This window comes from Vitis riparia, chromosome 11 (assembly GCF_004353265.1).
Source record: "Vitis riparia cultivar Riparia Gloire de Montpellier isolate 1030 chromosome 11, EGFV_Vit.rip_1.0, whole genome shotgun sequence".
In the NCBI taxonomy this organism is placed as follows: Eukaryota; Viridiplantae; Streptophyta; class Magnoliopsida; order Vitales; family Vitaceae; genus Vitis; species Vitis riparia.
In genome coordinates, this window is record NC_048441.1 from 829,046 (window position 1) to 842,563 (window position 13,518).

Sequence of the window (13,518 nt, forward strand, 5' to 3'; positions counted from 1 at the left end):
GAAAGTTAATTTCTTTAATTTAGTTGAAAACTATGTTTGTCATTGAGATAAACTTATGATTTTTGGAAATGTATCTCTAGTGTTGAAAATAACTACTTTACACTTTTTGGTTCAAGTTTTGAAGTAGCTAGCTGCATTTGTATCTATCTGTCATTTGACTCATTTCTATATTGGGCTTTGGGGCTTAATGTGTAATATTGATGGACCTTTGTCTACATTGTACAAAATAATTAAATTATTTTTATCTTATATATATATAAAAACTATCTAAACATATACCAATCATCCATTTGGATTTCATTTCTTGATTTCTATATTGAAGTAAAACATCTTATATAAAAAGTATTGATTGTACAATATACTAAGAATCACTTTAATTTTTTTGTTTTAAATTTGAGGTAGTAACTCAAAATTTTAAGTAGTTTTTAAAATTATTGTACTTTTAATATTTGTTTGGATACACTTTTTTTTTTTATATAAAAAAATAAAAAATAAAAATAAATTCTATATAAAAAGAACATTTTTGTATAAAAGAATAAATTTACCTTATATATTTAAAACCATTTTATTTTATTTTATTTAAAATTAGGATACTAAAATTAAGTCTTAAAAAAATTGTTTAGAGGGTTAAGTATTTTTAAAACGGTTTGGTTTTTTGAATTATTATTATTTTTTAAAACAACTTTATTTGAATGAAAACTATTTTTTTTTTTTAATTTTAATTTTAGAACAACTTGCTTACCTAAGTTAAAATAACAAAGCCACTGCGAATTGAATCGTGTCACTTCTCAATATGATTAGATTACAAGACTTCTTTGTTAAAGAATGCTGAAATTTTCATGAACTCTAGGGAAGAGTAAGCAGCTCCCCATTGATGAGTATATTGGCAAGCCTATCTCCCCAAGTGATGTCAAAGCTTGGTAGAAGTTACCTGCAGAGGCAGCCATTATGAAGCTAACCATTACAGAGATTGGCACGGATGAGAACACTTTTCTACCACACTGATGATCATTAGATTGAGTTTCAAATCTCCCACCCTATTTCATTTGAATTTTGAAGCAATAAGTGATGACAAAAGTTACTCAGAAATCCTCATATATTATACCGTAAACAATGTGATGCTTCTGTTGTTTTGATGACAAAAAAATGATAAAAAAAAAATGAAAGAATGGAGTTACAAAAACGATACAAGCCAACAAAGAAAACATCAACTGAATGGCCTTAAGGTTGAGTTTCCTTCTAGGATGTGGTGGTTGCAGTGCATTCAGGAGGAAGGCTTTGTGGGAATCGCTTTGTGTCAGTGCAGTAATTGTAGATCATGTAATTCTTCTGCACCCATTTCATTCTCTCTTGGCTTGTGGAATCTAGCTCTTGTGAGTACCAATCAGAACTGGGGGAGATAGAAGTGGGGTATTTGAACTGCAAGAAGATGCTCCAGAAGACCAAATGCAGGCATCTGCATTGAAGTTCCTATAGGAAGCAGTGAAGGGGGCTTGGGTCCAGTCTGTCTTGATGAGCCCACCCCTTGTTGCCCAGTCATCAGCATTCCATAGACTGGAGTATATTCTCATGGGCTGATTCTTTGGGTATGGAACACCAATTGACTCAGAGTTCTTGAACTCTCTGATGGGGGTGGCATCCACAGAGAAGCTGAAACAGAGATATCCCAGACGAGTAAATCAATATGAAAACCCAAAAAACATAAACCAGATTGCAGTTTTGAAGATTTGGAGAATAGTACTTACATAATGCGCTGGGGATTCCAGAGAATGGAATAGGTGTGAAAATCAGCAGTTGGGTCGAACCACAGGTAGAACTGCTGCTCTCTATTTCCCTTGCCTTGGCTGAACACATTAGTGTGAAGGATATATGGATCCCCACTGAGGTTCCCCAGGAATTCAAAGTCGATTTCATCATGGGTTGGCCCTTGTGAAGATAACTGCAATCCACACATACATGAATGAGAACTACATACTAATCTGGAGAACAAATGATCATCAAATGGAGGACGATGTGCAACAAGTAATATGAAAGGCGGGCTTACATAGTAGGCGGTGACGGTGCCAGCAGAGTTTCCAGGAACAAGTTTGAGCTGCATGTCAATCTTCCCAAACAAATACTCATTCTTGGACTGGAAACCAGATCCAGAGGTCTTGTCAAGGGAAAGAGTGAGAAACTCTCCATTGTTGAGTATATTAGCACGCCCATCCCCCCAAGTGATGTCAAAATCTTGGTAGAAGTTACCTGCTGTGGCAGCCATTAAGAAGCTTACCACTACAGAGATTAGCAGGGCCGTAGAAACAGCTGAAGAAGAAGAATAGATGGGTGCCATTGAGGGATGTGCTGTATGGTTGGTAAGAGGTGTTTGAAGAGAAGATGTTTGATTTCAGTGAATTGAAATTGATCTCTCAGCCCACATTTATACTAATGGTGGAGAGAGAGGGGTGTGTTAATTCTGGGAAGGTTCAAAGTTGGAGAGCCAAAAAATGAGTTGTATACAGGTGGCAGTGGTAACCCATCTGCAAACGGGCCTCCTTCATCAGTACTCACAATACAACCAAAACCGACTTCCTCCTGATATTTTTAAAATCATCACAATCACACGGTATACCAATGGAAAAGTACTGAGCAAATATCATTGCTTTTAACTTCTGCCGCGTCCCCCAACCAGGTTTGGAATCCTTTTCAGCATATCAAAGTTGTTAACAGCTTAACAAAAACTTGTCCTGATCAATTGGTTTGATCATTACTTGACTCCAATCATTTTCTTTTTACTGTAGTAAAGCTTGTGGCTTAAGATCCAGACCACAAAAGGGCATTTCAGTGTAAAAATGTGCTGGACTACAGCTTCCCTAGACATTTTTCCTAGTGTGAAGGATCCTAAATGCTAAAAAACAGGGGAGAGAGAGACAAATAGCACCTGCCCAAGCCATCATCACTGCCAGTTGGTAGCAGCAAGTGCATCAATCAGACAACAAATAAACACTGATAGCACAAGCCGAGTTATAGCCCGGAAAAGGCAGGTGATTCTCATGGCTTCATATGCAGTTTATTTCTTATTATTTGCACTGAATTAAGAGTAAAGAAAAAAAAAAAATAAAAATGCCAGATGAAGGTGCAGAAGATTTAACAATCCCCACTTTGGGCATCTCAAAGTATTCTTTTTTCTGGAGGCCAGTAAAATCACCAACATGATGGCTTGACTACAAAAACATATATCAGAGAAAAAAAACTACTGCAAGAACAAGAATAGTCAAAGATCATAGTTCCAAGGTCTATAAAGTTGCCAATCCTACTAAAATGAAAGAGATCTGAATAAGTAAGAAATTTCATTAGAAACCCATGGAAAAACTCTATAAATAGCTTCTTCCGACCAAAGAGAACGCAAGCTCTCCTCCTTTGAAGTCCCTTGTGCTAACAAAATCTAAGTCCTCTCTCTTGCATCTTTTGCTGCATATGTTTAATAAAGTGTTATATTCAAAGAATGATCATTCTCTTCCTACTCACTGAATTATTTGAAAAATTAGAGCATCTTCACCAGACACCACATTAAAATGTATTCACTTCTCTGTAATATCATCTCAATAAGAACATGTCATGATTGGTGGATGCTGATTAATTGATCGAAGTCATTTCCTTTTACCGGAATCAAACTTTAAAAGAGCGTTTTAGTGTAAAAAATGTGCTGGACAAGAGCTTCCTATATAGATAACTCCACCCACTGTCATCCACTTTTTCCAAGTATAAAGATCCTAAATGCCAAAACAACGAGAGGAAGACAAGCAGCACCTGCCCAAGGCTCCATCACTGCCTGTTCAACACCCATAGTAAGATCCAGTTACCTACTCACATACAGTAGAGCTTACCTAATGTGAACAGGGGAGAAACTTTAAACAAAAACATAAAACAAAAATCAGAGGTGGCTTAGTATTCATGTATTATCTATTGTAATAGAAGTAACTAATAATCAATTTATCTGTCATAAGAAGAGGATCAGACTCGTGTGTTAAACGATATTGTCCGCTCTAGACTCAAAAGATCCTGATAGCTTTAAAATGTTTTTATAAGATTAAGAGGAGTTGATACATATATATAGCTCTAGAAAAATTTCCCCCCCACCCGATATGAGATATCACAATTATCCACCCTTCATATAGACGTAATGTTGTTGTTGTATTTCATAGAATTGTGGGGCAAAATAGACGTACATCTTTTGCGGGACTAAACAAATTCTCACGTGAGGGGTTAGAGATCGATTTTAATATCATTTATAACAATCCAATCCCAATGAATAGATATTGTTCTTTCTGAGGCTAAAGATCATTCCCAACTTTAAAATACATTTACAATGTTAAGATGAGTCCACACCCAATCTACATATCACCAGCACCATAAAGAGGCTTGCTGACTTCCACAAGCAAAGAAGGCAGGACAGAAAATAACAATAGATAACTCATAGGGCATGGGACTGTTTTTGGGTTCATGGATTGGTGGTTTTTCACGTGTCTGTTTGCCCCCTTCATCATGCCCGGAGCTTTTATGTGATTCAGTGCTTGGTTTATGTGGTTTTAACTGTACTTTCTTGCTGTTTGCAATTTAAAGGAAGGAAATCAAAATTATTTACTCCTTAAATTTGGTTCAAGGCCCCATCTGTGTCTCATAAGTTAAAGAACAGGGAAAACAAATTGAAAAAAAGTTAAAAATTATATTGACAATGGTTAATCTCTTCAGTTATTTTCGACAATGCCCTTTTCTTTCTCTAGTGGTTTCTGACATCCAAATTGAGGCTCGAAGAACAGTGCATGTCATTCATAAAGAATCTTTTATTATCCGAATTGACTCATATATTACAATGCAAACAGTATGATGTTTCTGCTGCTGTAACAACAACTATAATGATAAAGAATGAAAGAATAGAATTGATTGAATGGACTTAGATTCGGTTCTTTCTAGGACGTGGTAGTGGCAGTGCATTCAGGAGGAAGGCCCTGTGGGAATCGCTTTGTGTCTGTGCAGTAATTGTAGATCATGTAGTTCTTCTGCACCCATTTCATTCTCTCTTGGCTTGTGGAATCAAGCTCCTGTGAGTACCATCCACCATTGGTGGAGGTAGAAGATGGAGAGTTTGAACTGCAAGAAGATGATCCAGAGGACCAAACACATGCATTGGCATTGAAGTTCCTGTAGGAGGCTGTGAAGGGGGCTAGGCTCCAGTCTGTCTTCACCAGCCCACCTCTTGTTGCCCAGTCATCAGCATTCCAGAGACTGGAGTATATCCTCATGGGCTGGTTCTTGGGGTATGGAACACCTATGGACTCTGAGTTCTTGAACTCTCTGATGGGGGTGCCATCCACAGAGAAGCTGAAACAGCGATACCCCGGATGAGTAAATCAATGCCAAAACCCAAAAAACATAAACCAGATTGCAGTTTTGGAGATCAGGATAATAATACTTACATAATGCGCTGGGGATTCCAGAGAACAGAATATGTGTGGAAATCGGCAGTAGGGTCGAACCAGAGGTAGAACTGCTGCTCTCTGTTTCCCTTGCCTTGGCTGAACACATTAGTGTGAAGAATGTATGGATCTCCACTGAGATTCCCCAATAATTCAAAATCTATCTCATCATGGGTAGGGCCTTGTGAAGATAGCTGCAATTACAGAAATCAGGATATTGATTTGTGAGTCAGAAGAAGATGAAACCAAGAAAGCATTTGATGGAAAAACGCTTGGTAAAGAGGAGGCTTACATAGTAGGCAGTGACAGTGCCAGCAGAGTTTCCAGGCACAAGCTTCAGCTGCATATCAATCTTCCCGAACAGATATTCATCCTGGGACTGGAAGCCAGAGCCAGAGGCTTTGTCAAGGGAGAGAGTAAGAAGCTGTCCATTGTCGAGGATCTTGGCTCTGCCATCACCCCAAGTGAGATCAAAATCTTGGTACAAGTTACCAACAGAAGCAACCACAAAGGAACCAAGCAGAAGAGAGAGCAAGAGCAACTTTGGTGAAAGATTTGAAGTAGAAGGAGAAGCCATTGAATGCGAATATAGAGATGAGAAATGAAAAACAGCTCGAGTATGGAAGTGAAGAGAATAGCGTGGGTGTGTGGGGTTTTATAGTAGAAGTTCTGGGGGAATTGGAAGGAGATGAGGAAGGTTCAGTCAGCAGCTGTACACAGATGGACTCTTAATGTAGGTAGAGACGAGTGGTCATCAAATAGCAAAACCCAGTTCATTTTCACGCGGATTTTGTACGAATTTAAAAGAGAAAAGTGTAGACCCACTTTCCCATTTCCCAAACACCATTCATTGCCCATACCTAAAGCCACCACCGCCATTGAGTGACAAAACAAAAGCGAATCAAACTCCTTGAAACCGCGTTGCTCACAAATGTTTTTTGCATCTCCATTTTTCCATTTTTTTTTCACCCGTTGGATTGAGCAAAATCAAATCTTAGTCATTGAATTTGTATCAATCACATTGGTAAGGAACTCAACCGAAGTAGTTCCAATGTGGTCAATCCAAGTTATGTAATTCGCTAGGCCAATTTTATTTTATTTTTATATATTTTTTGTATAAATTTCACTAACCCGATCTAAGCCTAACTCTACATCTAGATTTGTAGCTCGATTCTATGCTCGAGGTACTTACACGCTAAGGTTGAGCTTGGCCCGGGCTTCCTACCTTGGTCCAGCCTGAAAACTTAATTGGGCCATGCGAGGTTGCCCCGAGCAAAGCCCAACCCAGTTACTTAATTCTCTTAATGCTAGCTCGAGGCAATGAATTTCAAGACCAACATTGAACAACTTTTTAAGTGTATTTGTTATTGTTTATGCATTTTTAGTGGAAGTATTTTCTTCTTCTCCTTCTTCCATTTTTTTTTAAAGTATTTTTAGGAGAATCATCTATTTAGAGTGCGTTTGGTAGTGGTTTTAGGAAGTGTTTTTAGTATTTTTAATATATGAAAATTTTTATCTTTAAAAAAATTAGATACGTTTCCTAGAATCACTGTTAAATGGACTTTAAGAGTGTGTTTGAGAGTAATTTTAGGAAACGTTTATAACATTTTTAATATTTAAATGACAAAATATTTGAAGTATTAGAAAAATTAAAAATGTTCCTAAAATTACTACCAAATGGACTCTAAGTATTTCTTTAGAAATTATAAGTGATTTTCCAACCTTAAAAATGATTTTTTAAGTTTTTAAAAGTAGTTTCTAAATTTTTCTAAATAGTTAATTTTTTTTTAGAAACACTTTTTAAGATAAAAGCTATCAAACCTAAGACTATATTGGGCAATTGTTCTCAAGAACAATATTTATTTTTGAGAAAAAAAAAGGACAATATGTTTGGTTAGTAATTTTCTCAAACTACATTTTCGGAGAATTGTTTTTAAAATAAATTATTTTTGATAATGTACTTCAATTGGTTTACATTGTTTTCACTTATTTGTTAGAACTATTTAAAAAATAACCATACGAATATGAAAAATGATTAAAAATAAAATTTTAAAAATAAAATGTATTTTTAAAAGAATATTTGAAAATACAAAAAAATATGTTGAGAACATTCTTAGATCCTCAAATGGACTTTAATTTATTCTAAAAAATATCAAATTTGTTTTTAAAAACTATTCTTTTATAATTATTTCTAAAAATGTTTCTAAATAGCATCAACTTTTTATAAGTCGCCAATCACCTTAAATGTGTGGAAAATCTGAACTTTTTTTTTTTTAAATCTTAAAATAAAACTTTTTTTAATAACGTATCTCAATTATTTTCACTTATTTGTTAGAATTGTTTTAAAAAATAATTATATAAATATAAAAAATATTGAAAAAAAGACTTTAAAGATAAAAGTTATTTAAAAAAAAAATTAAAAACACAAGAAATATGTTAACACCATTCCAAATCCTCTAATAGACTTTTATTCTAATAACTATAAAATCTATTTTTGAAACTATTCTTTTATAAGTCATTAATCACCTTAAATGTGTAGAAAATTTGAACTTTTTTATTTTCTTTTTTTTTTAAATTCTATAAAGCTATATTTTATAAGGTCAGTCTACAACAAGGAAGAAAATATCGCGATATTTCGGCGATATATCGCTGAAATATTGTGTATCGAAGAGTTTCGACACGATATTTTATGAAGAAATATCGGTCCGACGATATTTCGGGAGTAATATCGAGAAATCGGCTATTTCTTGCGATATATCGGCGATTTTGGCGATAAATCGACGATTTTTCCCGATATATCGTATGGTCAACGTAGGTCAACGAAGTCAAATGCGCTAGTGTCGTCAACGCGCTACAGTGCTACTACAGTGTCCTCCCATTTGTTGTTGCCGAGAGGATTTGAACCCTAAATCTTCCTTTGATATATAATATACAATAAATTTATATATACTTAAACTCATTATATAACAAAATATAAGAATATTTTAAAGAGCAAATTAATTATAATTATTTTATAATTAAATGCAAAGTATTTTAATTAATTACCAAAAATATAAAAATTATATAATTTTCTTCATAGTGTTTTTAATATCATTAATAATTAATTAAATATTAAAAAATTATATATATATATCATAATTTATTTTATATTGTTTAATACAATTGAATTAAATGGATCATATTTTAATACTAATATATATTTTAAAATTAAATATATTATAATCAAATATCATAATATTAGGTGTAATTTAATAATAAATGTACACTTATAAAATTCATATTTTTATCGATGCATACGATATTATTATCAAATATGATAAATCATGTTATACATATATCAAAATTTTCAATAAAATAACTTTAAAATGTCTATTATACTTTTAATTATATTATTATGAAATTTTCCTTACATTTTTATGAGTTTTTAATAATTTTAAGCTTATATTTTTTTTCAAAATATTCGTCGATATATCTCCGATATATCTGTAAAATCAAAGTATCGATATTGATTACCGATATTTTTATGGTTGATCTACAATAAATAATGAAAGAATATATGTCAAGTGGTTGAGAAATTTCTTAGTTTTGTTGAGAAGAAAACTTGTGGATATAAAAGTATGACAATGAGACTTTGTAATGATACAATTATTTAATATCATGCAAGGACAACATTTATAACTAAACCTCTGCTGGCAGCCTGTCTCCTTCACCAGCCATATGTCCTGCACTAGTGTCAAGGATTGCTAGCTGGTTTTGGGCACATTTTCTTGCTGCCTTTTAATGTATCTGTCTTGGTATTATGACTTTCTCCCATTTCTTTTTCATAGTGTTGTTTCTTTCAATCATTACTCTATATAATAATTATAATACAAAAATAATGGTGATGATAGTCCTTTAGAGTTTGGTACCAAGAGTCCCCGACACCCAAAATATCCCACTTTTCCTATATTTTTATATTTGGGATATTTCCATACGCCAGCAAGGATAAAAAAAAAAAAAAAAAAACATTCTTCTTATAATTAATATCACCTATACGTTGACAGTGTACTAATACTTAATAATTTAATAATCCATTAATCAGAAAAAAAAAAAAGACTTATAATGATAAAGCTCTTAAAAATACTTTTTAATTATAACCACATTCTAAATAAATAAAACTCTAAATATATAATAAGGGTAAACTCGTTAATTAATACATAATTTTTTGTTTTTACAAAGCACAATAAAACTGACTAAATATCTCGACGCTTGACATCCTAAGCAAAATACAATGAAACTGATTTAAACTTCACAATCAAACAATATCATGAATTTTTGGTTCTAATTGAATTATTATTTTTAATTAAAAGTTATAATTGTAAAAATACGAGTTTATTATCATAAATATTTAATCAAATATAACATAATTTCTAAGATAAATTGCTCTTATTTTTATATATATTAAGCTTTTGAAAATTAAAATGTTTCAATTAAATCATAAAATATGGGTGAAGACTCATATGGAATTTAGAAAAGAGATTTATCTTTTAAAATATCAATTTAAATAAGAGTTTTTTATATTTAATTAAAATTAAGTGAATTTCCCTTGTAGAAATAAAAATAAAAATTATAACTTGTTTGTATTTTCTTGAAATTACCAATTACAAAATTCTATGATCAACAAGATTATAGATATAAATGAAAAGTTTTGTGATGTTAATTGCTGCAAATTACCAAGAGCAAGAGGCAATGAGTGAAGGAGTTTTATGTAAAAGTAATGTATTTGTTTTAAAAAATGTACCACAAAAAATAATTCTTAAATAATCATACTTTTTTATTTCAAGTAGAAGTCGCATTTTTAAAATATGAGTTTAGTGTAAAAGTGAGCCAATCTATTAAAAAATTTAGTTTAGTATAAAAAATTTAATTCAATATAAAATGAACTGTCTTTTAAAAAGAAAAAGACTAAAAGTGAAGTTATCTTTTAAAAAGATAAATTTGGATAAAAATAAAATCAATGAGAAAAAGTTTCGTATTTTTATATTTACCTTTAAAATAATTACTTTTTAAAGTAAAATTTCCTTGAGTGAGGAAGATGGTTGAGATGTCTTTCATTTTTCCACTTATGTTTAGGTAAACCATTCCTTTTCAAACATACCATCAAGCTGATTGGATTTGATCCTGCCTATTCCACATTCTAGATAATAGGATCCCACTAAAAGACATCATGCTTATTCAAATAATTGAATCAATGGAATATCAATGTGGGATTGAAAAGAAAAAAAGAAGAAAGAATAAAGATGTGTTTCATTCTATCATTGAAATTTAATTTAAAGGAAATATGATTTAAGAATAATTAACATTACCTAATCAATTTTACTCGTTTGCAACTAGTCTATAGATTGTACTAGCCCTAAGGAAAGTAAACAGACCCAATTTATTTTTACTTGGTCTTTTGCTTTGAATTTCATTTAGATATTAATTTTAACCTTTTACTAGGTTGGTATGTGAAAAAAAATCTAAGTATATATGAAAATATTATATATCTTAAGATCTTTTTACTCTCTTTCTCTCCCCCTTTTTTTGTTACTCTTTTCTTATTCGAACACGTCTCTTTTATCTTCAAACACAAGCGACTTGTCAGCCACGCACTTCTCTCTCTCTCTCTCTCTCTCTCTCTCTCTCCATCCAGATGCAAGCCACTAAATTTGTAACAAACTGATGTTTGTCCACCATCAATAGTAGTAAGATATTATCTGAATAGCCCCCACCGTCAATAGTAGTAAGATGTTATCTGAATAGCCCCACAGCTAAGATACCAATTGAAAAGCATCACATCATAAGTCCAAGTCGTCCTCCCCCATTTCTTTTATATTTTTTTTTCTTTTTCTGATGCAGTGTACTTAACTTTACCACTAATGCTTGACAAAAGTCGTAAGGATTTTCACAGGTGAGCCCATCTCCTCCAACAGTGATGCTCCTTTCCAAGTTAAATTAGTCGAGAAAGAGATGATTCAGTCATATAAATATAACTTATTCACATGCATGTTCCAAAAAATACATCAACCTCATGCCTAAAGTGAATTGATAAAATAGAAAACTTGAAATTTGAAGCCAATCAACCAATAAAATCTTGGCACATCCTCAAGCATAACACTACGGTTTGAGCTTATCTTCTCAATTGCTCTAATCTAAAATAGGCTAAGAATTGGTGATGATCTCTTGGAGAGGTGGCAAATCAGGTGTCTTCTCTCGAGGACCAAGTATTGTGAGTAGTGGTTGGGATGTCACTAATGACTTATCACTTTCACTTAGCCAACTGTACCCAACTTCGAGCCCCCCCATGCAGACTCATGGCTGGCAAGTACTTGGCATGAGACTCAAAATTAACCTCTCCTTTTCTCTCTTCGATCTTCATCTCTATCTCTTCCCTCCTATAAAATGCCAACAAAATGCTCAATTATCCCACCCCAACTAAAATACCACTTCCAAGTCTCAAGTCACTTATTCAATGGCTTCTTCTCCTTTTTCTTCATCTTCTCTATTGGGGTTGGTAGTATACATGTTTTGCTCTCTCATGGCTGCCTCTGCTGGCAATTTTTACCAAGACTTTGACATCACTTGGGGAAATGACCGTGCTAAGCTGCTTGACAAGGGCCAGCTCCTCACTCTCTCCTTGGACAGAGCATCTGGCTCAGGGTTCAAGTCCAAGAATGAGTATTTGTTTGGAAAGATCGATATGCAGCTTAAGCTTGTCCCTGGCAACTCTGCAGGCACGGTCACCGCCTACTATGTATGACTAACTTTTCTATTAGTCTTAGTTTTTAGAAAAATTTTGCAGTGCTTCAGGAGGTATACTCATACGTAGGTATATCCAAAATATTGACAACTGGTTAAAATTCATTGGATAAAATTTATTTCCAAATATTTTAAACTTGAAGACTTAGTCTTTATTATATGTTGCAACAAAGGTAAAGTTGGGGAGTACAGCTTCTTTTTAATTTTGGCTTCATGTGTTGCAGTTTTCGTCACTAGGGTCAACCCATGATGAGATAGACTTTGAATTCTTGGGGAACCTCAGTGGTGATCCTTACATTCTTCACACCAATGTGTTCAGCCAAGGGAAGGGCGACAGAGAGCAACAGTTCTACCTCTGGTTCGATCCCACTGCCAACTTTCACACATATTCCGTCCTCTGGAATCCCCATAACATCCTGTGAGAACCCTTGCATAACTGCTACAAATACATATCACTATCATATAAGATTGATTAATTTAATCCTCAACTTGGGGTTGAATTTTTTTGTACAGATTCTCAGTGGATGGCACACCCATTAGAGTGTTCAAGAACCTGGAGGCCATGGGAATTCCATTCCCAAAGAAGCAGCCCATGAGGATATACTCCAGTCTCTGGAATGCAGATGACTGGGCTACAAGAGGTGGACTCGTAAAAACAGACTGGTCCCAAGCACCCTTCACTGCCTCCTACAGGAACTTTGATGCCAGTAATGCCTGTGTGTGGTCTTCAGGAGCATCCTCATGCAGTTCCAAGTCTCCATCTTCCAGCAACAGTCCATGGATGAAACATGAGCTGGACTCCACCAGCCAGGCAAGGCTGAGGTGGGTGCAGAAGAATTACATGATCTACAACTACTGCACTGACACTAAGCGCTTCCCACAAAGCCCTCCCCCTGAATGTGCTTAAGACTTGAATGGAAATTGTGTACTTTCTTCGTATAAAACAAGGCCTTTTGCTTGGTACTGTACATATTTCTATGCATTCAATAAAGTGTAAATGTTGAATATGGGCTGGTTGGAATTTAATTTTTGTTTGTGATTGAAGTGGCCAATGAATAGAGGTATGAAAGTATACATATGAAGTCAAAATTCTTTGTCGTATCTGTCGGTGATATGTAAGTGTGAGGTGGTAATTGACATTGAGAGCTTTACTTTACATAAAGGTTTCTTGAAAATGTGGGTACACTTTACAGCCTTAGGTGTTGTATTCGTGTACTATTTCTAGGAATGGAAAATGAGACTGATTCCAACCCCTTGCTATTTTATAAATATATTCCTAGTCTTG

The 13,518-nt window shown here is 33.8% G+C and overlaps 2 protein-coding genes and 1 pseudogene across 2 annotated transcripts; 1 reads left to right on the top strand and 2 right to left on the bottom strand.

Moving 5' to 3' along the window:
* Positions 1–1,066: 1,066 nt before the first annotated feature.
* Positions 1,067–2,971, bottom strand: LOC117925104 (annotated as a pseudogene).
* A 1,810-nt stretch (positions 2,972–4,781) lies between these two features.
* Positions 4,782–6,093, bottom strand: LOC117925102 (probable xyloglucan endotransglucosylase/hydrolase protein 23). The gene is made up of 3 exons (XM_034843965.1): positions 5,749–6,093; positions 5,457–5,650; positions 4,782–5,361 (listed from the first exon to the last, which is right to left on the bottom strand). The coding sequence occupies exons 1-3, from the start codon at positions 6,031–6,033 to the stop codon at positions 4,950–4,952; spliced, it is 891 nt and encodes a 296-aa protein (XP_034699856.1). The 5' UTR covers positions 6,034–6,093; the 3' UTR covers positions 4,782–4,949.
* Positions 6,094–11,898: 5,805 nt separating this feature from the next.
* On the top strand, positions 11,899–13,315 carry LOC117925695 (xyloglucan endotransglucosylase/hydrolase 2-like). The gene is made up of 3 exons (XM_034844772.1): positions 11,899–12,228; positions 12,458–12,651; positions 12,747–13,315. Exons 1-3 carry the CDS (start codon positions 11,947–11,949, stop codon positions 13,138–13,140), a joined length of 870 nt encoding a protein of 289 aa, XP_034700663.1. The 5' UTR covers positions 11,899–11,946; the 3' UTR covers positions 13,141–13,315.
* The last annotated feature ends 203 nt before the right edge of the window (positions 13,316–13,518 follow it).

Excerpts from the sequence above, each read along its gene's own strand:
- LOC117925102 (XM_034843965.1), bottom strand. The coding sequence starts at position 6,033 with ATGGCTTCTCCTTCTACTTCAAATCTTTCACCAAAGTTGCTCTTGCTC. Across the intron at positions 5,651-5,748 it reads GCACTGTCACTGCCTACTAT|CTATCTTCACAAGGCCCTAC; the intron begins GTAAGCCTCCTC and ends CTGTAATTGCAG. Across the intron at positions 5,362-5,456 it reads TGGAATCCCCAGCGCATTAT|CTTCTCTGTGGATGGCACCC; the intron begins GTAAGTATTATT and ends TCGCTGTTTCAG.
- LOC117925695 (XM_034844772.1), top strand. The coding sequence starts at position 11,947 with ATGGCTTCTTCTCCTTTTTCTTCATCTTCTCTATTGGGGTTGGTAGTA. Across the intron at positions 12,229-12,457 it reads GCACGGTCACCGCCTACTAT|TTTTCGTCACTAGGGTCAAC; the intron begins GTATGACTAACT and ends CATGTGTTGCAG. Across the intron at positions 12,652-12,746 it reads TGGAATCCCCATAACATCCT|ATTCTCAGTGGATGGCACAC; the intron begins GTGAGAACCCTT and ends TTTTTTGTACAG.